General features: G+C 37.5%; 1 protein-coding gene and 1 non-coding gene across 5 annotated transcripts in view; both read right to left on the bottom strand.

Moving 5' to 3' along the window:
* TEX14 (testis expressed 14, intercellular bridge forming factor) overlaps positions 1 to 25953 on the bottom strand; it is a 133245-nt gene extending 107292 nt beyond the window's left edge. For 2 of the 4 annotated variants that reach the window (XM_051994160.1, XM_051994157.1), the window contains exons 1-2: positions 25717 to 25953; positions 19207 to 19343 (exon numbers count right to left, since the gene is read on the bottom strand). In XM_051994160.1, coding sequence (XP_051850120.1) covers positions 19207 to 19343; positions 25717 to 25772 — 193 coding nt within the window. In that variant the 5' untranslated portion in view covers positions 25773 to 25953. The remainder of the gene's footprint in view (positions 1 to 19206; positions 19344 to 25716) is intronic. The other 2 variants (XM_051994156.1, XM_051994158.1) reach the window with 1 other exon arrangement.
* LOC127563711 (small nucleolar RNA U3) lies at positions 14698 to 14914 on the bottom strand. Its single transcript, XR_007954141.1, has one exon. It is a non-coding gene; the product is annotated as a small nucleolar RNA U3 (small nucleolar RNA).
* Positions 25954 to 27899: the final 1946 nt, after the last annotated feature.

Raw genomic sequence — 27899 nt, 5'->3', positions numbered from 1 at the left:
ATTATTTCTCTAACAAAGGGCTTGGTGTGTTTAGGGACAAAAAGTTGTCTTGTGGTGTGAGTGAAGGGTAGAGTGCACTGATTCTAGAACCAGAGGACCTGCTAGGTTCAAATATCACTTCTGCCACTGAAGTTACCCAAGACACATCACAAACCCCCTAGATCTCAGTTTCCTTATCTGTAAAATGAGTATGGCGGACTAGATTGCCTCAGGGGGTCCCTTCCATCATCTATCATCCTATTACATGGATTTCAAATAACCCCTCTTACACCTCTCTGAGGACCTTACAAACTCCATGGTTTCCTCATCTTAAAAGGAAGTGATTGGACCTCTGAGATAGCTTCAAACTCTAGGTTTTCAGGGAACTGGTGAAAGCATGAGTGTGAATCAGGACTTTTCTCCCACTTTTCTATTGGCTCTGGCTAGATAAACTCAATTATATCTTGAATTTGGTCCTGTCCTATGACATGTTTATCCTTTTATAAGGCCATGTATGCTACTTATTACTAAGAGCCTATGTTTAAGGATAATGCAGCAAATTTTGTTGAACAGCAGTCCCTATGAGGGGACTATTTAGCTTCATGTTTTGATATTGTATAACAGTAATTATAAGTTACTATCTTTTAAAAAATGTTTTGTTTTTCTGGTTATACATGTTTATTAGTTTTTTAATACCCATTTCTTTCTGAATCATGTTGGAAGAGAAAAATCGGAACAAAAACCACTTGAAAGAAAAAAAAAAGTGAACATAGCATGTCTTGATTTACATTAAATCTCCATAGTTCTTTTTCTGGATGCAGATGGTGTTTTCTGTCCAAAGTCTGTTGGGACTGCCTTGGATCCCAACGGAAAGCTATTGTTATACTACATCCACAGAACCCCTTTTCTCCCTGTTTCTGGGAAGATTTTAGACATGAGTCAGAACTAAGCTTTAAGTTATTTTTCCTAAAGATCCAAGATGGGTAGACCCAAAGAACTGGGTTTGGAAAAGAGCTTGATTTTTCTCTTTAAAGATCACGCTCACATAGGACTGGATTTGTATACAAAGCCCACAACTAGTGGCTCATGTGCCAAAAGGTCCTAGTGCCAAGTACAATGTCTGGCAAAAATTAGGTGCTTAATAAATGCTTTGCTGAATGATAGGAAGGGGGCAAGTTCTTTAACTCCTCTGAAACCAAATAGTTGTTGTTCTGTATTGTTTATATAAAGTTGAAAGATTCAGGATATAAAAAAATTAAATGAGTTTAAACTTCATCCTTTAAGTATTGAGGCAACACAGTTTTTTTAATCAGAGAAATGCAATGAGGATTTTGTATAGGTCACATGGCATATTAGCATCTCTCGGTGTGAATGAAGTTAGAAATCCTGCTTCTAGGAGATTGTTGTATGATTGGATATTCTGTACCCTGTTCTGCTTGAATAGAAGGTTGTTTAGCTTCAGAGGCCTTCAAAAAAAGTCTGATCTGGCTTAGGCTTTTTGGCCATTTTCCCATCAACTGCTCTCAGGTAGTGACTCCTTTGCTCACTACATCCAATGAAAGACAATGGCGTCTTCTGCCCTCTCAGGTTAGGGGACTCTGTGAAAAGGCCTTAGACTTTGGCTTCTACCTTTGTTCTTTTCCATTTTAAGTGAAGGGAGTGGAGTCTCTGGTCCTGTGAACTTTTAAAGATTAGGAGAGCCAGTCATAGGAAGCTAGAAATCAAGAATCCATGGTGAGTTTTGCTGCCAGTCTAGGAGCCCCCAGGAGTAAAGAAAAATCTTCTTGAGTGACCTTCTTGATGCAAAGAACAGAAGCTTAGGCTAGGACTCATCCATCAGTCATGTTGCATCTGGAATGAAGTTGGTGGGATCAATGTAAGAACTGAGCTAGGTTTTGAGACTACTAGCTCCTAAGGACTGAGGTGTTACAGGGAAGAGTACTCTTTTGCTATATTAGGGGAAATACAATTCCCTCTGTAAAAGCTAATTGTTTTAAAGTGGTTAAATGGAACTGGAATTGTTTTAAAGTGGTTAAATGGAACTGGGATGCTAGTGAATGGCCCATAATATTGGGAGAAAATGCCAATGGAGTCTTGAGCTGATGAGATTACAAAGATATCTCCAAAACTCCTCATGATACCCTAGAACCCTAAGAGGGCAAATATACTAAGGCTGGCTCAGGAGTAACATAAAAGATGGGCTCCGTGATTAATCCTTGCATGTCCCCAGGCAGGACCAAAGATTGTGGTGAAGCTGATTGTCTACTGTGCCAAGAAGAGCTACTTCAACAATAGGCACTTTGTGGTCCTGCAGAGTTTGGGATGTCTCTTCCTTGGTTTCTCATTTAAGATAGTAGAAGATTCCCAACCCCCCCAAAGTTATGGCACATGCCTAAATACATGTGATTGTCTAGGAAAGCCTGAGATCTGACCTCTCAAGTCCCTGGCTACCTTTTCAGCTTTATTTTTCTTTCTGGACAGAATACCCATTCTGAGAAATGGATTTATTGTCTTGGTAACTAGATAAGGGTGTTGTGAGGAAAGTGGTTAAAGCCTTTATAATTTCACATAAAGTTTTACAAGCTATTATATTTTTGAATCTTTCCTTATTTTGGCTAGAACTAGGCAGACCAAAGGAGTCAAACATGATTCCCTTTGGGCTGTTTCAGCATTGAAGAAGTAAAAAGATATTCCCGCTTCATAGGCTTTTGGCTCCCACTCAGAAACTCCCTGTCATCTCAGACCCGCTTCATAGGTCTGAGATGACAGGGAGTTTCTGAGTGGGAGCCAAAAGCCTAAAAGGAAATGCTTCTCCCTACTTTTACTATTTCTCAAAGAAACATGCCCCTCTCAGAGAAACAGGAAGATGCTTTAGCAATGAATAGGACTAGGTGAAAATTTATCAAAGTCTATGTGATGGATTAAGTCAAGCCCTACACCTAGAGATCCTTAAGGCAGGAAAGGTCAGACCCTAGTTGTTTAAGCTCCAGGAAGTTCACTGACTCAGAGGAAGTAGACAACATTGCCGACCATTGACTTCCTTTCCAGTCCATTAAATGAAAAGACTTGGGTCTTTTGCTATTTAAGTAAATGCAACATTTCCAGCTAGCTAGGCACACGCTGGGAGATGGGAGCTGACAGGCTCTGGGTCTGCTCAGCTGATGTGCTTGAGCTTCTCCTTGCAAGGACAAAATAAATACTTCCTCTTTGTATCTGAAGATGCCTCTAAGTAGTCAATTTGGAGAAGGGAGGCTAGCATAGTTTATAGGGGCTCATTCTGGGAGCTATGACTTCTCAGAGAGATGGCGGGAGTTTTGATTCAAGGCAGGTGCCAGGTTGAGTTTTCTCTGACTATCCTTGAGATCAAACCCTTAGCCTCCCACTCTGTAAAGTATGGACCTGAAGAAAGGCATCCAAATACAAACAGGAGCACAAGTCTCCAAAAGCAGAAGACCAAGGGCAAGTGAAGTGGCCTGTCAGGTAACTTGTGCCTGTAATCCAGGGGAGAAGGAGAAGGAGCAGTCTCTTCTGTTTTCCCCAGGGTACTGGTCTATGCCCTTGGGCTGTCCTTAGGTAGAAGGGGATCCTGGAATCAGGGCTGGTGAAGGAGTTGGCACCTAGTAAGCCAGAAGGAAGTCCTGATAAACGGCACAAAGCAGGGTGCTGTGAACGACTGCTGGATCAGTGGAGATCCGAGTTGAGAGGTCAGCTCTATGTATTTTAGGATCTCAAGCCATGAGATTGAAGCTGCTCTCCCTAGAGCAAGAAGGGAAGGAATAGTCTAAACCAAATCTTCAGAGCAATAGTGCAATTAATGAGATATTTCTGTTGTGTGTGGGAAGATTTGGTCCTTTTCCATGTAATTTTTGACTATATTTGTATGTTTATGCACAATGTCTGTGTCAGGTCTGTTCTATGACCTAGATTTTGTTTTAAAAAAAGAGAGAGAGAGAGAGAGAGAGAGAGGAGGAGAAAGAAGGCCTGACTTTTTTCTGTAGACTTCTGCTCTGGCCAAGCTGGGGCTACAGAAAAAGTTAGCTAATTTTTGAGAGCAATGATTGGGAAGTTTGGCAGTTGGTCATTTCAAGATTGCAAAAGTGCTTAGCATAAAACAAATGCTATATGAGTGTTAACTTCTTTATTGGATTTAATCACTTCATATTTGTGACTTCATATGGGTTTTTAGATGTGAACAACATACAATACCAATGTTAAGATAATGTTGATGCTGTATTAAAGATTCCATTGCTTAGCAATGCAAGAAACTTTTAAAGAAGTTTGTTAGAACTGAAAGTTCTCTGAAAACGATTATTTCTACCAAGGTCTCCATCTATCTTCAGCAAATCATTTAATATTTAACATTATTTATTATTTTAAATTATTTCATATTTATTTAAGTGCATAATGGTCTCCTTGTTTAATGAATATGATAACAAATATAATCTGTAGCTTTCTTGAGGTACCTACAGCAGATATCCCTGCACTAGTTCTGACTGTTTTGCAAATGCACTTGATAGATTATGCACAATGATTTGTAAGTTTTTTTTGTTTTTACATAGATCTGAAGTCCCTGCTTAGTGGAAGCTGGCATAAGTGATAAAATCTCTTGGGATTGTAATTGATATTCTTTTGAGTTCTGAATTTGATTCCCTGATCATTAAATCAATAGCCCCCTATTTCAAGAGAAATGCCTTCCTGAAATGTTTAGATGGATGACATATCTGGACAAGAGTCAGGAAGACGACGTTAGCCTCTGCTTAGGATGGGTTCCTTCTGACTCATTTTCCCAGTTCTGTTTCTTTGTTTTCCACCTGATTATTTCTGAGTCTGGCTAAATATTACTGCACAATAGGCTGTCAAAGAGATCTAAAGATGCTTTATCCTAACATGTATGTGTTCTCAGATTGAAGCCTGAAGGACCTGGGGTTTTTTTGTTGTTTGTTTGTTTATTTTGCTTTGCTTTTTGCTGAGGCAACTGGGGTTAAGTGACTTGCCCAGGGTCAGACAGCTGGGAAGTGTTAAGGGTCTAAGATTACATTTTTTTTTTAAAAATTTTATTTAATAATTACTTTATATTGACAGAATCCATGCCAGGGTAATTTTTTTTTTTTACAACATTATCCTTTGCACTCGTTTCTGTTCCATTTTTTTCCCCTCCCTCCCTCCACCCCCTCCCCTAGATGGCAAGCAGTCCTTTATATGTTGGATATGTTGCAGTATATCCTAGATACAATATATGTTTGCAGAACCGAACAGTTCTCTTGTTGCATAGGGAGAATTGGATTAAGATTACATTTGAACTCAGGTAGGTCCTCCTGACTTCAAGGCTGGTGCTATATCCATTGTTCCACCTAACTGCTCCATGAAGGATCTGTTTTGATGCTATTATAATTATGCCCCAGCTTTTTCTTCTTATAGTAAATTTCTATAATCAGAGCAAATGATCAGTAGAAGCCATGAGCCCAAGACAAGTATCCCAAGACAAGTTTTCTACTCTAGATCTTAAAGATACTTTCTTTTACATACCATTGCATACAAACTCACAATTTCTTTTTTTCCCTTGATGGGGTAAATCCAGAGGAACATAACCCCTCACCAATGAACATGGACAGTATGGGCTAGATAGCTTGATCTACAGCTCATCCAGGAGGCTTCTCTGACTGCAACCATATAAACCATAAACTTCTAGCCATGCCTCCCCCACCCAGGGCTATGAAGTTTTTTTTGGGGGGGTTGTTTTGTTTTTTGTCTAAAGACCTACAGTGTCTTATCAGTTTGTTTAAAGCCTGAAAGCTAAGCTAATCTCTTGACTGGCCTTAGCCATTGTACATTTTTTACACTGTACATTGATGGAAGGCAGGGCCAGGTCCTAGGGATTTCGACTCTACTAAGGTCTTTGGAACCCTATCCAAAACTTTTTGCTTACTTCTCAAAGAAACTTGGTGTTTTGGGGGTGACCTTCCTGCCTTAGAGCTACTGCCATATAGCCCTTTTAATTGAAAATGCTCCTAAGCTCATCCTGGACCAATAGTTGTAGACTCTGGCACCAATCCCCCAAAATGCTTTGAAGCATTTTTGCCTGTATTAGAACTTTAGAATTGGGGAAAGAAATGAGAACTAATATTTATACTGACTTCAAATATGTTTTTTCATGTTTTACGTGATCATGAGGCTATATGAAGAGAAAGGGGACTTTTGACAGTCAAACAATCCCCTATCAAATATGCAGGGGAACAATTACTGCAAGCTGTCCATGGATATAGAAAGATTTCTATCATGTCTTGTAAAGGACACCAGAAGGGGAATTCACTTCAGGACAAGGGAAACAGGCTTGCAGATTCAGCTGCCCATGTGTGGTACCTGTTTGCCCCTGACCATGGCACCTTTAATTCCCCAACTCCTAACTCCTGCATTCCCTCATATAGCTGCCAGGCAAGTAAATTCTGAAAGGACTGTTAAAAAGGCCAACACATATGCCCCCTTGCAGGGCCTGCTTTTGGTTTTGTTAAAACCTGTACTAATTGGGTAAAAGCCTTCCCTTGTAAGACTGAACAGGCTCTAAAGTTTTTGCTAAAGGAGATCATACTCATTTAAGGCTACATTGTTCCACCCATTGCCCCTATTCCTGTGAGGAAACAAAAGCAGCAATTTGGAGAAAACATTCTTTGGTATTTATCAGAGGAAAAGCTGTTTGGATGAGAAGCATTCATGATAGCCTCATCTTCCCCCAGTCTTCCTCTGGATGGGGTTCCTTGTTACTATCTCTAGTAACCTCCATATTAACTCCACTTGTGTTTATTCTTTTTCTTTTGCTCATATTTGGTTCTTGTATTTTAATTTACTTGTGAGAGTTGTTTCTCCAGACTGTAAGCTATGAAATTCCAACTATCTGGTCAACCTGAAATCACCTGATACCTGATTCTGACATTCAATACCAGATGCTGCTGATGCTGTCAATACGTCACTTGTCTCCCCTCTCAGTCAGGACCCCAACTGGGCAGGGCCAGCTCTATGCCCCTTATCAGCCTGAAGCAGCTCCAGTAGATGAGACCTTTATCCCTTGGTACCAAATGAATCTGGGTCTGGACTGCTTAAGTTGGGAAGGATGTGACAATGGTCCTGAGATTTCCACAATGCTGGAGTTCTATGGATAACTGGCTACCAGATGCCAACCTGTTGGTGTGTGACGACCAAGTTTCCAAGATAGTGGGAGTTGGTAGAAGCAGGGTCTCGGATTCCTGCTAATTGCTTTAAGTAGCAATATCCTATTCACCTACTTGCTTATGTGCTTAATCATTAGAATAGTTCAAGATTTAGCTAAGTTCAAGAGTAGCTAAAGTGGCTCCTAAAAGCTTCCACAGATGTGCGGGTGTTGATTATAAATGACAGAGGACAGATTATAGTTAATACTGAAGAGAGGGATGAGCCTGCAGGCCTAGGTAACAAAGATGTCCCAGTGGAAGAAATATATATAAATATTGGGATGAGAAATCTTCAAATGTATGAAAAAGAGGAGGGAATGAATGGGAGCAGGTGAAGATTTCTTAGTCTATGAGATAGAGTGGATCAGGCCCTAAGCCTAGAGGTCTGTAGGACAGGAAAGGTCAGACCCTAGGTTTAAGCTCCAGAAGTTATGTGATTCACAGGAAGAAGATAACATTGCTGACCATTGATCAATAATGGTTAATTCCTTTTCAATCCATTCAATGAAAAGACTTGGGTCTTTTGCTATTTAACCAAATGCAATATTTCCAACTCGGTAGGCCAGGCACAATGCTGGGAGATGGGAGCTGAGAGGTTCTAGGTCTGCTCAGGTGTGCTTGAGCTTTTCCTTACAAGGATTGAATAAATGCTGCTTCTTTGTATCTGAAGATGTCTCTGAGTAGTCAATTTGGGTAAGGGGATCTAGCACCTGCCCACATACCAAGCCTGTGCTCATCTATCAAGTCATCCAGGTTTTCTAAGAAAATAATTCAGATCAGAGATGAATTGAAACAGATACAACAGTTCAGCTAAGCGGCTTTGCCTTTATTTAAGGTATTGTTGCTATAAATCAGTTATTTTATTACATTTTATGTCTTTATTAATGTGGGCTATAAAAGTCTTTTAGATTTAAAATATCTCTTTTGTGGTGGAAGATTATCAACAGTTTGTCTACAACTGACACTCTTCTGGAAAGATGTTAATCAAATGGAAACAGTAAAAATCCATTTTTAAAAGTTTCTCTAGAAATATTGAAAAAAACATTTCATCAGTCTAAATTCTTTCCAGACATTTCCCTTTAGAAAAGTAAGAATAACAAAGGCTACAGCCTTCTTTTGAAATAAAATGAGAAATACAGAGAGGCTTGGAGAGACCTACATGGACTGATGCTAAGTGAGATGAGCAGAACCAGGAGATCATTATACACTTCGACAACGATATTGTATGAGGATGTATTCTGATGGAAGTGGATTTCTATGACAAAGAGACCTAACTGAGTTTCAATGGATAAATGATGGACAGAGACAGCTACACCCAGAGAAGGAACACTGGGAAATGAATGTGAACTATTTGTATTTTTGATTTTCTTCCCAAGTTATTTTTACCTTCTGAATCCAATTCTCCCTGTGCAACAGGAGAACTGTTCGGTTCTGCAAATATGTATTGTATCTAGGATATACTGCAACATATTCAACATATATAGGACTGCTTGCCATCTTGGGGGGGGTGGAGGGAGAGAGGGGAAAAAACGAAACATAAGCAAGTGCAAGGGATAATGTTGTAAAAAATTACCCTGGCATGGATTCTGTCAATACAAAGTTATTATAAAATAAAATAAAATTTAAATTAAAAAAAAAAAGAAATAAAATGAGAGTCAGATTGACTAAGATGACAGGAAAAGATAAAGCTGAATGTTGGAGGGGATGTGGGAAAACTGGGATACTGATACATTGTTGGTGGAATTGTGAACACATCCAGCCATTCTGGAGAGCAATTTGGAACTATGCTCAAAAAGTAATTAAACTGTGCAAACCCTTTGATCCAGCAGTGTTACTACTGGGCTTATATCCCAAAGAGATCTTAAAGAAGGGAAAGGGACTTGTATGTGCAAAAATGTTTGTGGCAGCTCTTTTTGTAGTGGCTGGAAACTGAGTGGATGCCCATCAATTGGAGAATGGTTGGGAAATGAACAGGACCAGGAGATCATTATTACATTTCAACAACAATACTTTATGATGATCAATTCTGATGGACCTGGTCCTATTCAACAATGAGATGAACCAAATCAGCTCCAATAGAGCAGTAATGAACTGAAACCAGCTACACCCAGCGAAAGAACTCTGGGAAATTACTATGAACCACTACATAGAATTCCCAATCCCTCTACCTTTGTCTGCTTGCATTTTTGATTTCCTTCACAGGCTAATGGTACATTATTTCAAAGTCCTATTCTTTTTGAACAGCAAAATAACTGTTTGGACATGTATACTAATATTGTATTTAATTTATACTTTAACATATTTAACATGTATTGGTCAACCTGCCATCTGGAGGAGAAAGTGAGGGGAACGAGGAGAAAAATGGGAACAAAAGATTTGGCAATTGTCAATGCTGAAAAATTACCCATGCATATATCTTGTTAAAAAGCTGTAATTAAAAAAAAGAAGAAATGGAATGAGAGTGATAATAAAACTTAACCCCAGTTAATATGATGATGGGACGTCATGATCCACCTGGGCAGAACTTCTCTTTTAAAATTCAAGGTCGATATAATTATCACAGAAAAGAACCCTTAAGAGATGTGGTTAAGGAAGGAACAGAGTAATGACTATCTTGGAAGTTACCCCCAACTCTATTTTAATATATTACAGTCTTGTCCTTTTTCAAGCTCTCTAAAATTGTCTTTGGGGAAAGAGTTGTAAGAGAACATCAGGAGTCAATGTCAATTTAGATATTTCTTTCTCCTAGAAAATTTGTCTTGGACATAGATTGTTAAATACAATAAAATTGTTTTTGACAGATTTGGAATAAGAGTAGTATTTTTTCCCTTCAACAATCCCTTTGAGGAACCATCCTAGACACCAGCTGAAGATGTCCTGAATGGTGGGTGTGGTGGGATAGAGAACTGGAGTATCGATAAAACTATTCCCTAGGGCATGCAGGAAGAAGGCTGAGATAGAAATCAAGTTTAGCTCCCTGATCCCATCTTCTGTGGAGGTAATCCAATCAGAAATCCAAGTTAAGATAAACACCTGAGTTCAAATTTTCCCTATAATTCTACTTATGGTCCATGCCATATTTGCTATCCCTACTTGGGTCAGTCCACCAGGACACTCTGACTCATTGTGTGTTTTCCCTAACACCCCTCACTCCCCCTGCCCCATGCCACATGATGTCTCTCACAATCCCATTATGCTTTCTGGTGTTTCTCCTCTCAGACCCCACTCCTTTTAAGGTGCTAAATCCCAACTTTATGGGGTGTTCCCTTTTTCTGAGTAACTGTGAGTTCCACTAAGGAACTTATCATTGATTATTAAAACCCTTTTCTATGGTCTCCCAACTCTTTCATATTTATCATTCCTAGTATCTATTTTATTTCTTCATTTTGATTGTAACCTCTTTCCCTAAGTAAATCTACCTTTTGCCAAAGAGAATGGCCATTGTGAATTCCTCACATGACTGAATTCCCACATTTGGTGCTTCTCCTAAAGCACATCACCTAGTACCACATCATTTGCTACTTTAGCTATGTCAAAGCAATACTTGAAACTTTGTTGGAAAGATTTCCCCCAAGGACTCTAGGGAGAAAGTATTATGAACTCTGGGAAATCAAAAAGAAAAGCATCATAATAGGTTGCTTTCATTCTCATTTAAGTTGTTTTTTGGTCATGTGTAATTTGGGGCTACAGGTTTGGTACCCTAGACAAAATAAACAAATGTAAAAATGGAATGGTTAATGACTTTACTAGACATCTTATTTTGCTCAAGCTCCCTTACTAACCAGAAGAGGGTAGACTGATCTAAGAATGAGATAAAACTGAGCATTCCTTAAGCTTAAGAATTTTCTTGCAGTATTTGCAGAATGAAGTTCCATACTGAATCCAGAATTTCCCTTGCTATGCCAGAAAACCAACTTAGATGGATTCATATCAACTCCCAGTTAAAAAAAAAAAATCCAGCCCAGAGATGACCTGATGAAGACCACTATGTAATTACATCATTTTTGTCTTTATAACCCCTGCTTCCTATGACCACCTGGAGCTCAGTTCTATCTGTGCTCCCATGTATATATGTCTGCTTACTTAGAAGGAATAGTCATGGATACAACCTGTTTTGTCTTTTTTAGACAAAAACTTTAGGAAACTAGAACTCTAGAGGGAAAAAAAGCTGACAAAGAATCTCCTTATTGGTTGCAGAGTTGAAAAAAATGAATTTATAAGATATACAAAAAGGGCTGACTTGCCCCATCTTCCTCTCTCTCCCTTTTCAGCTTTGAACTGTGTCAGAATTGCTTTCTGAGTTGAGTTGGATAAAACTGAGCAGTCCTTAAGCTGGGCATATCAGAAATTTCTTGCAGTATTTGCAGATATATGTGACTATCTACATCTACAACATTATCTCCCACCTCAGCCCCTCCTCATCTAAAACAAATATCCTACTTAGGCAAGCCTGTGCCTGCTGCTTTTGTGTTTGCTTTTTCCTGATCAATGATGAACAAGTACTTATCTTGAGAGGGACAAGTCCAAACTTGAAGGTGACCTTATGAATCAAAGAAGCCAGGAAAACAGCGGTTCAGGGAGACATACCGTGTTTCTCCGATAATAAGACCTATCCCGAAAATAAGCCCTCCCCTTACTGTGTAAGATTCCTCTAAAATAAGCCCTCCCCCGAAAATAAGCCCTATTGAGATTGCTATTGTGGTGAAGGTGATCCCCTGCGCTACACGCTACATTACAGTACCCTCTGTATGCACCGTTCCCCCCACCCTCCACCCCTGGTGAAATGCATGCCGTGCTCCGAGCTGCATCCAATCAGAGCTGCAGCAGTGAGTGCGTCATCCTGTTCTTCCCCAGTGATTTGCTTGCTGGCGCCATTGAGAGCAGCACTGCGGAGGAGAGCTGAGGCAGAACAACAAAAACCCAGTATGTAAGCGGGAGTGAGGGGGCATGATGGAGGATAAAAGGGGCATGATGGAGGATAAAAGAAGAACTCAGGGGGCATGATGGAGTTATAAAAGAAGAACTCAGCCAGCACTCACCGTGCTAAAGAAATGAAGAACTTCCTTGCAGAGAGAATAGATCAAGTAATGATTCCTGCAGGAATGACTGCCTATCTCTACACCCTTGATATTGCAATAAACAAGCCATTCAAGGACCATTTGTGCATGGAAGTCAATGACTACATTGAAAATAGAACGGAAAGAAATCAGCGTGGAAACTTTGTGAAGCCCTGTCTGCAAGAAGTCGTGCCTTGGGTGAAGAAATCATGGGATAAAATTACTGACAGCTGTGTCGCCAAGGCACTACGAGCAGGTTACCTGGACAAGACATGTTCATTTAAAGAGAGCTATATTGCTGGACATGACAGATTGGGTCCACTTCTTCTGAAGGAAATAGAGGCGCAAGACATCCAGGACAGAATTCAGGGTATGGACACTTATGACGATGTTGCTGAAGAAGATGACATGATCATTATTGAATAAAGAGTACTTTTTTTGGTTCACATTTACCTGTTTATTAAAATTGCTGTCAATGTTCATTAAAATAAGCCCTCCCCTGAAAATAAGCCCTCTGGTGGTTTTTTTGTCCAAAAAAATTAATAAAACAGTGTCTTATTATCAGAGAAACATGGTAGTGCAGGAGCTGCAGCATCAACAGGGTGATGGCAAGAAAAAGGATACTTCAGCCTTCTGGAGAGGATGGCCAAGAAAAAGCTTGCTCTGTATCTATTTTACTAGCAGACATACAGGCAGTGATTTGGATAGTGTTGAATCAAAGGAAAAATGTAAAATTCCTAATTAGCAGTTCTACAAACTATTTTATGTTCTGAAGAGGCTAAAGTGTCAGCATTCCAGAATCCTGGTACATTCATGTTCGGAGTCTTATTTTTAGTATTTCTTTTGTGTGTAGAAATAAATTACATATTCCAAACCTGATTTTATTGTACACTGAGTACTTTTCTACTCCACCCTCACGTTTAAGGATAGGGGATAAAAGGGAGCCCAGCATCCCTTTGATTAGAGTCTCACTTCTTTAACCTTGAAACCAGTCCAAATTGTCCACTTGTATATAGAGCAGTATTGAGCGGGCATAAATACATTATACCAGCAATCCTAGGGCCTCAGCAACCATTCCTCAAGATTAGAAAAGTGTAGTCTAAGTCAAATTTTTCAATCTCTACAATCAGATGAAACCCCATACACCTCAGCCTACAAATCAGTTTGTTGCTTCCTAAATTCATTTATCATATACTGATTACATCTTCCATGTTTGCTAAAATGTGGGTAATACCAAAGATGGCAAATTCAAGAAAAAAAGGTCCTACAATTCATCTGAAATTGTCCAAGGAATATGAATGATTCTGAAACAATGGAGAAAAAATTGGAAGGGAAAAGAGAAATAGGAAAAATACCTTGTGTTAAGTGTAGGGTGAAGTAAACTTACATACAAATAGGGATTCATGAGTATCTGTGTTAAATGTAAAGAAAGTAGTGAGATGCTGAATATGAAAGAAAGAAGAATATACGGACAGAGGTCCTGAATGATTCAAGAATGATGCCAATTATCATCTAAAACATAGATTAAAAGCTCAGCTTTGGATAAAGATCCTTTCCCTTTCAAAATTTTCTTACTGCTTTTATACATCTTTCAAGACTTACCAAACCAAGAATTAGCATAATTTTTGTAAGGTAAGAATATTGCTATTGTCTAAAATGGGAACAGGAATTTCTAATAGGAATTAAAAAAAAAAAAAAAAAGCTCAACATCATTATTACTATTGGGAATTCTAGCTACAGCAGTAAAATCAGAAAAAAACATAAGGGAAAAGACCAATGCAAAGAGGAAGCAAAATTATTTCACCTTATAATTAACATGACAGCATCTAAAGAAAATACCAGATAATCTAATCATTCCAGTATCTCTACCAAGGAAATCCCAAAAATGGGATCATAAAAAGTTCCACATCAATGACCCAAGAGTCACCATCAATTCTATATACTTATTACTAATAAAAAACAAAGATGCATAGTATGGAAAAGAAACATTCAAAAAATAATATGCATTAAATACTGTGGTGGCAATCTGACATGGTGCATCTTATGATGCAGAATTAGAAAAATCAAAGTATCATAAAAAAACTCGGGGGAAAAAACCCAAAATGGCCACAAATAGAAAAAGTAACAAAATACTCCCAAAGCCAGACAGCAATATGTATCTATGTTGGAGACTGAGATAGAACCAAATAATTTTTGCTAAAAAAAATAATAACCTTAAAAATTATTGAACCAGGAGCAGCTAGATGGCGCAGTGGATAGAGTACAAGCCGTGAAGTGAGGAGCACCACATATTATTGAACCAAAAACTCAACAACACACACGTGTGACCACAAAACCAAATGTGATATTCTCACACTCAAGCACTTACAATGAAAGTTAGCTTTCTGAAAGATAACAAAATAAGTACTCCGAAGAACCTAGTTTATGCTTTTTTTAAAAAACAAAGAACAATATTGAGGGCCACTCAGCCTGCGTTCCCTTCCTCTCACCCAACCCGAAGGAAGGGAAGAACGATCATCAATGGCAAGTGACAGCTGCTGAAAAGCAGCACCACAAGCCGGCTTCACGCTCAGAAGAGAACGCTCCAGCTCCTCCTCGTGGTTACCTCCGTGCTACACTTTCAGCCACAATTCTCTAGTAACATACTATAGAAATGATCCCTGAAAGTATAGTCTTAGCCAACACAGCGCTGACGCGCCCGCCACAGACGATCCCGCACTCTGTTAGCTTACGGCTATTTTCCCACGGAACCCTGACTCCCACCCCAGCTGACGCTAGGCAGCTTCTTCGATAAGCACAAGAATACGCAAATCACAAACAGCTGTTCCCCAAGCCAGAAGAGGTCCCCAAATTCTGAAAGCCTCACGAGTGCTAATTAGCATACTACCTCCGGACAGCCAATCACGCGTGGTAGCTGCTTTTTAACCCAAAACCTCGGGCGAAAGAGACAAGCTTCAAGTTCTCGCGATGTTCTATAGAGAAGGTAGGGCTCAGCTTTCTTCAATCCGACTACGGTGAAGCGTGGCTCTGAGTTTAAGATCCCCACTAAAGCTCTAAAAATAATAATTAATTGAGAGCAGGTTCTAGACGAGAATCATAGAGACCTGCCCTGCAACTTAAAAATTTAACGTGTATCTCTCACTAAAATAAACCATCCTCCTGACAGGGCTTTATTTTCAGAGTAACCCTGCTCTCTCAGCTTTGGGGCTCCCCTTTTGAAGGGACTAATAATTATCTCCTGTGTTCCATAAATAAGAAAATAGACCAAGGAATTCAATTCAATTCCACAAAATTTTATGCTACTTTGGATCAGGTCTGTGGCAGGTACTGATGATGTAAACAGATATTTTGGAAAAACTGATGTGACCTTTGGGGGGAGGGGTGATATAAACTGTGTCCTCTTTGGGGAGACTCCTGAATCCTGGGAAAAGCATACCTTTCCCAGACAAGGACCCCTCCCTAAGTTAAGTGGTTTCATTCAATTGGAGATCATGGTCAAATCACCCTCCACTGAAACTGAGATATTTTTGGGATGGCCCTGGTTTCCTTCAGGGAATTCCCAGACTCTGGGGAAAAAATCTTCAAACTCTCAAGTGATTTTATTTAATTGGAAAATTATGCCTGATGGTTCTCTATTGATTAGCCCAAACAGCTCCCAGCCCCAGGCCAACATTTACCCGCATAACCAGGGATCTCTGTTAACTCACCTGTGCCAGATTCCTAATGAGTTTTGCCCACTAAGAGAGCTTCTTCTTAGAGAACAATAAACTTCCCTTTTCTGCCACTCAGATTTTGGGTTTGCAAATTCTTTAGCATTAGACCTATGCCAACCAGAGGAGATTTCCCACCCCAATTTTCACATCTCTTTACTACTAGTCTCATCGCACACATACACACATATAACTCATATATTTAATAACCATGTGGCCTGTACAAATCACTTACATTTTCTAGACTTCATCTCCATAAAATAAGGGAGTAGACTAGATAATACCTTTAAGATTCCTTCTAACTCTAAATCTGTCCTCCCAGAATCTCTATTTTCCATCAGTACAGGCACACTGTTTGGTTTTTAAAGTCTTTCATAACCATGATCCATTCTACCTTTCCAGAATACTATAAATAATTCCTTTTCATTCACACATAAACTAACCTTTTTACTGTTTCTCATACATGGCACCCTATCTCTTGAATCTCCACAATCTGCACTGGTGATGAGAGAAATAATGCTCTTATATTAATAATTGATTATTAATTAAGATTTAGGTTTTTCCCTATTTCCTCATTCAGAGGAATTTGAGCAATCATATCTATCAGCAGACCCTGTAGATCAGGGGTCCTCAAACTACGGCCTGTGGGCCAGATGCAGCAGCTGAGGACGTTTATCCCCCTCACCCAGGGCTATGAAGTTTCTTTATTTAAAGGCCCACAAAACAAAGTTTTTGTTTTTACTATAGTCCAGCCCTCCAACAATCTGAGGGACAGTGAACTGGCCCCCTATTTTAAAAGTTTGAGGACGCCTGCGTAGATTATATAGCCAGGGTCTGCTGATAGATATGATTGCCCAAATCCTGGCACACACTTGCATGCGGCCCCACTCAATAACAAAACCTTAGAAAATTAATCTAATCTAAGTGAATTCTGGCCCATTGTTATTATTTTTATTCGGGGAGATTTCAGTGGAAATAAATCCCTTGGTCTAGATTGCTCAAGGCAGGGTGGTCTTGATGTGGGAAAGATTCCTTTCTTTAAGACTCCCATCCCCTCCTAGTTAATGTAATTACCCTTAAACTCACAAATCCTGGTCCTTTTATATTCCAATAGAAGATTCCAGCTTCTCCCAGCCCCACCCAGATCTGAGCCAACTTTGGTGCTACACCCAAAAGCCCCTCGAGCTAAATCTCCCATTATAAAAAGGACATGCTGGGACCCCCTCTTTGCAGAGGTCCCAAACATGCATCATGTCAGGATCTTCTGTCCATTGGACTCTCTGTCTCTACCTTCTCCTTATCTCTACCTTCACCTATTTCCTTAACTATGCTTTAACCTTGCTTCTGAACCCCATAATAAAACCTTTTTTATCAATCTAGCTTTTGGGCCAATAAATGGCTTTATTGAGGACTCCCGCCCGTTACTAGACCTCATTTACTGCCATGTCCTTGCACCAAATCCAAGGGGGTTGCAGGGGAGCTCTGTTTGACTCCCTGTACCCCAAACCTGCCACTAGACCTCACCTAAACCCTAATTTCATTTAGGTACCCCAATTCTAGACCTCATCAGTCTGGGTAGAGATAAGTGTCTTAAATTAGGTCTTGTGAGCCCTTTATTAGAATAAGCCCACCTCATTATAATATTCATTTTCTCGGTTTTGGTTTTGTTTTTGCTGAGGCAAATGGAGTTAAATGATTTGCAATTTGCCCAGGGTCACGAAGTTAGGAAGTATTAAGTATGTGAGGCTGAATTTGAACTTGGGTCCTCCTGACTTCAGGGCCAGTGCTCTATCCACTGTGCTGCCTACCTCCCTCTCTCTCATTAATTGTTAACCAATGTTAACTTCCATTTGTTGAGAACACTTCTTTCAAGAGCATATAAGTGTTTTGCAGCTTCCATGATTTGTCTTTGGCTCAGGAAAGAAAGCCAAATTACCATTATTTTATTAATTATCTATTATCCATAATTAGTAAATCCCCTGAAACTGTTTCTTGAATTTTTCTTTTATCAGTTACCTTCATGCTTCAAATAAGCATTCCTTCCTCACGTCTACATATTAGAATTCCTAGTCCTGATCCCCTAATTTTTATTTCCTTCCTCTCCAAATTATGTTTTCTTCTTTTCACTTGTCTTTGTATACCTAGCCTAATGTCTAACACATAGAAAAAACTTTTAAAAATGCCTGCTGATTGATTTTATTTAATTTTTCATACTTTTCATATATCTGCAGGAAAATTTTTGTTAATCTTCATTATTGATCTTCAGGAAGAATAAGAAAACTAAACCTTCAAATTACAGAGGTTCCTTATAGAAGAACGATAACGTAAATAATAAAGGTCAGAGGTGGAATTTGAACCCAACTCTTAGCAACTTTAAATGCTGTATTGTTTTGTATTAGAATATACTTATACAAAAGGAAAAAAAAATCATGATCTTTGCCCCTACCTCTCCAAAAAAACCTAAAGGAAAGCAGCAACTTAGTTTCTGCTTTTTTCCCTGTTTAGGGTAAAGAACTATTATTAATGACAGTTACATGAACCTGCCCTAATCCCAAATGACATCTAGTCACTCCTAATTTTTCTTCAATGAACAAAATGGACTGAAACACCATAATATATGACTATGTACACATTTTAGTATCTTCATGATTTCAAAACACTTTTATATCACCACAAAATCCTCTTATATATATTTCAACTCTATGTTAGAATTACAATTCCTTGGGAATTTATGATACAATTATGATTTAGTTCTATAATGTCATTTTCAACTGATTTCAAAATGAAATAAATCGTATTTTCAGGGTTTCATTTTATAAATGAGGAAACTGAAGTCCAGAAAGGCCCATGGTCACTTGATAAGGTTGACAAATTTATTACAAAGTGGCGCAGCTGAAATTTGAACCCAGATCATGTTAGGGTTCCAGTACTCTTTAATGTATGATGCTATTAAGGTGAAGTCATATCTACTGTTTAAGAATTCTTTTAAAGCAAATTTTAATGACAGGCTTGCCATATTTGGCAAAGCTTCATTTAAAAACTTTTTTTTTTTTTTTTTAGCATGCCTCTTAAAACCTCTATTTGAGTAATACAGGGTGATATTTTAAAAACTGTAACCACATTTTATCAAGATTTCCAATTCAGGACTTCTCAAGGAATTATTTTTCTTAGTACAATATCTTTGATTTTGCCTCCATATTTTAATCTATTTACTGATATTATGAATCTTATTTCTTAACATATCTATATTGTGCTTACCTTTCTTCAGAATTTTTTTCACTTTAACATAGTTTCCTTGTTTGACATATTCATGGAACTGAGCTTCCAGAGAGTCATTCCTTAATGAACCAAGCTGTACAGGGCAGGGGATCGGAAGCTGAACAGCTCGTGACATCCTGTTCTCACACACATGTACACAAAAGAAACAAAAAAAATTTTTAATTGATGAAAATATATTAGAAATAGAATGCATCAAATTACTCAGTTTACTAACGACAACCCTTTCCCTTAAATTAATGTGGGGAATAGAGATAAGGTGAAGAACTTACAGGAATGTATTAATTCTTTTTCTGTATTTTATTATTTCTGTGTTTCCCCTATGACCTATATAATATGTGCAGGCTCATATACTTGAGCCTTGGCCAGCTAGAAACATATTTACTTAACCTGAGTTGATGATATTTATTGGTATTTGACATTTATTGATATTTAGTCTATTATCTGGACCACTATCTGCTTGATTAAGCCCGAACGCCTGACTTTCTGTATCTTAGAAATCAAGAGATTTCGGGGAAACAGAAACCTTCCATTCCAATCTCCCCAAATAGCAACAACCAAATAGATGCCTCCCCTCCCCTTCTCAATGCTCTTTTACTTGTGATGCAATTTCTTGTATAAAAGCTATGTATCTTTACTACTTCTTTAGCCCTCCTACCATGAGCTTTCTCTTTTTTATCTCATTCTCCGGAGGTTTTAAATAAACAACTTTTCTGCCTTCTACTGAGTGATCTCTGAGTAATCATTTTGGGTAAGGGTCTTCTATATCCCTCACAGTTAACATCAGGGAAAGTCCTGAATATTAAAGATCATACCACAAAAAAAATTTAAAAGACCAAGAAAACACAGTAATAAAATTTTATTTTAAAAAACATTAGGTTAAAGAAAAAACTTCTAATTATAAAAACATATATTTATTAAAATTCCATGAGTTTAATGGCTAGTAAATAAAGAGTACTTAATTTTCCACTAAAATTCTCTTTTTTATTTGGCATGATATGGAGTTGATCCAGGACTCTAATCCTCTGCCAAGTCCTACAAAGATTTGAAAAGCTTCCAGTATTAAACAGATACTAAAAAGATCAAAAAGAAAGTTCTGGGAAAGCTACTTAACCATATTCTAGAGGCTCATCAATAAGTAAGGGGGGAGGGGTCACTTTTGAAATGCTGAAGTAAAATTTAAATAGTTGCAAATAAAATAGGGAATATGGGATTATAGACCTAGGTAAAACTAACAGGTTTTGATCAAAACTTGACAAAAAGATTAGGGTGAAAAAAGCAGTGCAATTAGCTCTCACACTTAACTCATAAACTGAAGAAGGGTACTAGACCAAGTGTCATTGGTAAAACCAATAAGAAATTCTATTAGATCCCCTTTTTCTGTCCAAGGGGAATAGGGGAGATAAAAGAGTGCTAAGAATACCAGGGAAGGAGTCCAGTCAGAATGGATCAAAGAAGCTTTCTATGTGTGTAAATCTGAGGCCTGTAACTATGTACAAAATAAAGTCCAAGACAGGGGTGAATACAGCTGTCACTGACTCTGTGTGAGATTACAGAGCCTTCCACTGTGAAGATGGAGTTGAGGAAAAATAAGAGAAAAGATCATGGATCCACACTTCTGTCTTTCTGACCCTGAGGAGGGTTTCTGATGTAGAGAGATTAGAGCTAGTAGTTGTCTACCAAAGTTCAAATACCAAGATACCAAAGTTAGTCTCACATAAGACTTGGCAACTGCCACTATAAAGGAGGAGAAAGATCAGAATGCAATATTTCTAATGGCAAAGATAAAGACTTTCAAAATCCAAGCATTATGTACCCAAGTATAATCTTACAGGGAACAAATGAGCTTTCACTGAAAGAGAGGATTTCCAAGCATTTCTGAATAAAAAAAAAAAAAAAAAAAACAACTCACAGCTAACTAGGAACTTTAAAAAGCAAACCAAATTATCAAGAAAAACATTTTTTAAAATCCAGTGAAGCAATGATTAAAAACTATACAAGGACAAAGAATTTATATTCTAATAGGGAAAAGAAAAACTGTTATCTCAGAACCATGTCATCAAAAGTCATAGAATTAGTTAGACAAGATGGAGGGCCTAGGAAAAGTTTTGTTCTGTTTTAACAGTTTTAAAAGAAAAAAGAAAAAGGGAAGTAAGAAGAAATGTAATTAGGGAAAAGGAAAATAGAACTTAAGATCTCACATTATCAAGGTGCTAAAGAAGAAAAACATTTAGGAAGAAATTACTTTTAGATAAATATCTCCTACCATTTACCAAGATATGTTCCAAATGGATACCGTACTTAGAGATAAACAGGTCACATTACAAACACATTAGAGGAGCAAGTAGGAAATACCTACTATTACAACTATGGATGGGGATGGAATTTGTGACCCAATGAGGAAATTTGTCAAGAAACAAATAAAATTTTAATTATATAAAATCAAAAAAGATTTTGTGCAAAAAAAATTATTGCATTTAAAACGAGAACAGAACAGTTAACTGGGGAAGTGGGAAGAACTTTACAGCAGTTTTTCTGATAAAGGTCTTATTTCAAAGATATATAAGGAACTGATTCAAATTTATAAGCGGCGTTCCCAAATGGTAAATGGTCAAAGGATATGAACAGTTATTTCTTAAAGGAAGAAATCTAAGTTATTAACAGATATTTTTAAATGATCTAAATCATCATTAAAGAAATACAAATTAAAACTACTTTAAGATTCTACTTCATCCCTATCAGACTGACAAAGATGACAAAAAGAAAAATTGATCATTGCTGGACAGTTTTCAGGAAAATAAAATCACTAAAGCACTACTGACAGAGTTATGAATTATCCAAACATTATGGGAAGCAATTTGGTTCCTTATCCAAAAACTCACTAAAATTTGTGAGTCAGCAAAAGAATTGAAAAAAAGGGCAAAAGAACAAAAAAAATTATGATTCTTTTTTATAATAGCAAAGTATTGGAAACACAACAATTGGGCAATTGTTGGACAAATTATGCTATGTGAACATAATAAAATATTGTTAACGTAAGAAATGAAAAAAAGGATTTTCTCAGAGAAATCTAGTAAGACTTGCATGAACTGATGCAAAGTGAAATTTAAGTAGTACCCTGGAGAATCATTTATACAATAATAACAAAATGTAAAAACAAACATCTAAGAAAGACTTAAAATCTCTAATCTATGTAATGACTAACCATTATATTATTACACACATTAGATGATAACCATACTCTCTATTCCTGATAGTGCGATGATAAAGTACAAAATGATACAACCAATGTGGAGATTGTTTCACCTGATGTGGCCTTGGTTTTCCGTTAAACTAGGGGGGAGGGAGTTACATGGGAAAAATAGGCTAGCAATGAGGTTACTAACATTTTTTTAAAATATTAAAAGAGGGACACTGAAACATTTTAGAAATGCACAAAAGTCAACAGGAAACAAACAGAAGAATTTTGAAAAAATGTTTCCTTATATACCTGGAAGAAGAAAGCTATAAGTGGTAAAAATTCACAGCTTCATGTGCAATTTTTTTTTTTCTGCTTTGCTTCATATATGAAAAAATCTTTTCTGAGCTTAAGATCAGAATTTTTTAAAAATAAAGATTAAAAAAAAATTTCACCCATAGTTCTAGCATAACCTAAAGCAGAGTAATTATTAAGGAATATTAATTTTTATTACAATATACTATATAACTATAATCTATAAATATCATAGAGCCTGCAAATTGGTTTGGTGAGGGGTTAAATAAGAAATTTAAGAAATTGTAAACAATGACAGCTTTATTTTTTATTTTGCTTATTATTTGCTTTATTTTGCTTCATTTCCCAGATCCATGAAATCTCCTATCCAACTCCTAATGGTCATCAGGTTAAGTAGGAAGGGTTCTTATTTAAAGTCATTAAGAACAAGTACAAACATCTATAGTCATCTAGAGAGTCAGACTTACTCCCAAACTGTCTTTTCTCCCTTCAATTCCTTCCCATTACATTGTTCAAAGATCCTAATCTCAAAATATACACCTGCAATTTAGAACACATGATGACGGGGGTGAAACTGTGTCTCCTTAAATCTGTAAAATTATCACTCTGAATTTGTGTCCTCTTTTTTGGTTGGAGGTGCAGGTCCAATGTGAAAGAATTCACGAACCCGAAATATTAGAGGCAAAAAAGGAAGTCTTATTGGTACTGAGAAGCCAGCTTTGCTAGGAAGTCTGACTTCCTCAGTGGCAAGGTCCTGGCAGAGAATTAACAAGAGGTTTCACTGAGAAGAGGGTCTCTTCACAACGGCAAGGGTCCTAGTAGGCAGCTGTGCCAAGAGGGGAGAGGTCTCTTCGCAAAGCATACTACTTTGGACTCCTGCAAGAATATGGAGTTTAGAATTGTCCTTTTAAGAAGTCTGAGGCTAAAACTTCCAGTTGAAAAAAAAAGCCAATGCCCCCAGACCTAGATACTCATCTTGGAGTTTCAGCCACTCAATATCAGGCCCCAATCTCCAATTGAATGAAAATCACTTTGAAGGCTTCCTGAATGAGGATCCAGATATCCAAAAAATCAATGGGAAGAGGGAGGGTGATTTGTCTTAGAAAAGCCCAGCCTGGAAAATATGTCTTCTCTTAGACTCTCTGAAATCTGGAGGCCAGAATCTCCTTTCTTTTACAGATCAAAAGGAGACACAATTTCAGAGTGACAATTTTACAGATTAAAGGGGATACAGTTTCACCTCCATCATCAATACCTTTTCTGTGAATCAATCACTACCCCAGAAACCTAGCAGCATTGAGAAAAATGGTGAAACATTAATGACATCATAAGAAATGAGACTATCCTTTGGTAAGTATCATGAGGATACAGATACATTCTGTTCATGGACCATCTTTTGGATATCTGGAACTCTGGCTTCAGCACAAAATCATCCATTTAGAAAGTACTACTGTTAAATAGTGCAGAAATGGACAAAGAGGGCTTGATTACTTCTTTTGCACTACTACATAAAATTAATGAAATTCTAAATAAAATTAATTCAGTAATGAACAGATGAATAAAAAATGTTAAAGTTCTGATGTTATCCTTTCTCTTATCAGCTTGGCAAAGGTGGAAAACTCACTGTTGGGAGAAGCTGAAAGAAGAAAAGCATGCTAATTCATTTCTGGTGAAACTGAATTGTTCAAAATTCATTCTGGGAAACAATATGGAATTATACAAGAAACTTTATTAACATATTCACACTTTTTAAACTATAGTTTATACTGCTTGGATCACATTCTAAAGAAATTATTGCTAAAAAGAAAAGAACACACATGTGCAAAAATTTGTAAGAAGACGGACCTGGAAGCAAAAGGGGGGTGACAACTCAAGAAAGATCGAACAAATTATGGCATATGAATGTGATAGATTATGTTATTGGACTACAAAGTAGTACAAACATGAAGTCAGAGAAACAGAAGAAAACAGTCAAAAGAACAAATGAATCAAGAATGTATAACTCGAAATTCAGTGTTGAGAAGGCAATAAAATTTTGTCAAATAAGAAAACTTCAGGCTATAAACTCCTTTTTTGTTAACAAGAAACAGACTATTAAAATGAGAGGGATACTTTATAGGTGCGGGAAGAGTTGTGTTACTAGAAGCATTTTTTTAAATGTATTTTTTATTTATTTTAAAGCTTTTTGTTTTTAAAACATATGCATAGATAGTTTTAAACATTCAATCCTGCAAAACCATAGGTTCCAAAATTGTTTCTTCCCTTCTCTCTATTCCCTCCCCTAGAAAGCAAGTAATCCAATATATGGATTAATGGATAAATCTTAGTACTGGGAAAATCATCTTCATGACCATAGCACCTGTCCTACCAAATAAATATGATAGGCTTGTCTCTATTTCCTACCACCCTCTGGCATCAACACTTTGAATATTCACCACATTAAATCTAGTCACTCCTGCAAGATCTGATTTCTGGATAGCTATACACACCAAGGGAATAAAACTCTCCTCCAATGTTGAAGGCCTTGAGAAAATATCCTCCAAGTAGTTGTATATGAAGAAAGAAAATTATTTTTTAGCCCAAGGAACCTTCCTTCATTTACTTACTCCACAACTCCTATATCAATCAAGGTTCCTTTCTGCAGGTTTCACTAGTTTTACATTCTTTCTCCAGATAAGACATTTCCATATCAGTTTCTCACTGTATTAAAATTAGCTCCATCCTGATAAGTTACATATGCCATTATGGCTGCAAATTTTAAAATAGGAATACTCTTTGGTCTCTAAAAGCTTTGAGCTGGTCATGGTGATCCAGATATATTAACCTTAGAAATTTTCCCAAATGTCACAAATGATGACACATATTTTGTGAGTATAGGTGGGAGGGAGAAGAAAGTGAAGAATTGTCCAAGTTCAAAATTATGACCTCAAGTTCAAATTCTAGCTAGCTACAATCTTTCAGACTACCAGTTTTTTTAATCTATAGAATTTAGTACCTACCTCCAATGTATAGTAACCACAGGATTTTGTAAAGAGTACGAATAGAGCACCTTCATTTTGATACCTCTCCTACACGTTCACACTCTGAGCACTGTTTGCACATGGTCACCAATAACTTATCCTTTCAGGAGCAACTGAAGCCCTAAAGAGAACAGCGAACAATCTTCTAGATATCTGCTGGAACTTTGGAGATGTAGAGCACCCATAAGGGTGAGCCCTGACCAACCTACATGCTGCTCTTTGATCTATATATTCCATACCCTTACTGCCTTCTCATTTACATTCCTCATATTCCTATTCCACCATAAAAGGGTCTTATTCCACTATAAAGTACAGAACAATTGACATCATAATTGACTTTGTGATGAAATAGAGGTATGCCTGGGATTAAGATATGAAAGCACTTGGCTAGGTCTTTCCACAAAACATGTTAGTACTTTTTGTGATTTGAAATTCCTCAGTTTCATTTTTGATAACTCTATTTTATGATGTTTTACTGCAGATATCTTTACTTTCCTCCTATTCATTTACAGAACTAATTAGCAAATACATCCTTATGGTAATGGCTTCTTGTTTTGGTGTAAAGAGCCAGGCTGGTATAGTTATACTGGAATGACAGATATGAGAGTCTCTGTAAGGCCCAAATTCAAAGTCTACCTCAGATATTCACTGGCTGTATATGACTGTGGGCAAGTCAATTAACCTCTCAGGCTTAGTTTTCTCAATGCTGAGATTAAAATTTATCCCACCTAAAATAAGAGAGACCGAGGCAGAAGTCTGAGCCAAAGGCACCTTATTAAAGAGTCCATGGTCCCCTCTAATGAAGTGGACCTCAGGTCTTTTCCTCAATCTGAGATAACTTCTTCCAGGGCTCTATTTTTATACGACTGGATATCCAGTCATTCTGAAACAGCTATACAAAATGTAGAATAATTCCGATGAATAAGCAAAATAATCTGTCAGCAGGGTCACAAATTGGATGAAGCAAGAATTTCTCCACACAAGATGGACAAGCTTCACCTTAATTTGGGCAGGAAGAAATGGTACAAGCTATCACAGATAGTGACGTAAGTGGCCATATATGAGTCATCTGCTCCCATTGGACAATTGCTTGGTTTGGAGGTACAAAAACATCTTGGGGGTCTTTCTACGTAGTATCTGTCATGTTGGACTTAGTCACAATAGTAAGGGTAAAACAAGGATGGAGAACTTTTAGTTAATTTCTTATAGTGAAGCAAGTGAACTTTGAATCTGTAGCTCCCAGCTCTGGGGCCTTATATAAATACTGATTAATATTGATTAATAGAATCAGAGGTCCAAATGAATCATTTCTCTCAAATGATATAATTTCTGGAAATTGCTATGGTCAGCAATTATTATTAATGTTGTTAAAGCCTTAATTCGTTATTATTCCCCCCACTTTTATTATTTCTTTACTTAGCTATAAAATAAGGAAAAAAAAATAGCTGTAGTTCCTATCTCCAAGAGCTACTGTGAAGTTCAAATGAAGGAAAGATTGTAGTGCTTTGCAAGCTTTAAAGATATTTTCCACTCTTCTGATTTCATCAATGTGAATAACTTTCGGCTAGAAATTTTTTTCACCAATGCATATTAGCACCTTGTCTCAGAATGCTGCCTAGGACTACTGAAAAGACAAAGTGGTCACACAGGCAGTATGGATCAGATGTAGATCTTGAAGCAAGGTCTTCTCCAAGGTTTATTCTCCATCTTCTGCTTCTCAAAGTTCTTATCAATGCCAGTTAATTATTATATTGCATCCATACTGAGGTATTAATTATTACCCATATTTAAATGATATTCTCTCTTTCCCCATGAATTTGTTCAAGCTGTCAATCCTCTTCATTTGCACTAGAATTTATTTTTCTTTAAAAGTTCAGTTTAGACTTCAACTCCTTAAAGCAACCCTCCCTAAAATCCTAAAACAGTTCTTGGGGCTATCTTCTCAAATTTTTCTGGGGTCAATCCTGATACTGGTCACCAAGTCTCTAAGTCTTCCTCAGTACTCTAGAGGTTATTCCTCTAGATGAGTCCATCCTCAAACTTCCAGTGCCTACCTGAGAACACATCTTAATTGCTCCTAACTACCATAAGACAGACCTCTTAGGGTCTTACAGTACACATCATCATCATTTGTTACCTCCAATCCCTCCATTCCTCAGGTT

Source organism: Antechinus flavipes, chromosome 4 (assembly GCF_016432865.1).
Source record: "Antechinus flavipes isolate AdamAnt ecotype Samford, QLD, Australia chromosome 4, AdamAnt_v2, whole genome shotgun sequence".
NCBI lineage: Eukaryota > Metazoa > Chordata > Mammalia > Dasyuromorphia > Dasyuridae > Antechinus > Antechinus flavipes.
Note: the sequence above shows the minus strand (reverse complement) of the source record. Positions and strands in the feature narration are given on the sequence as shown.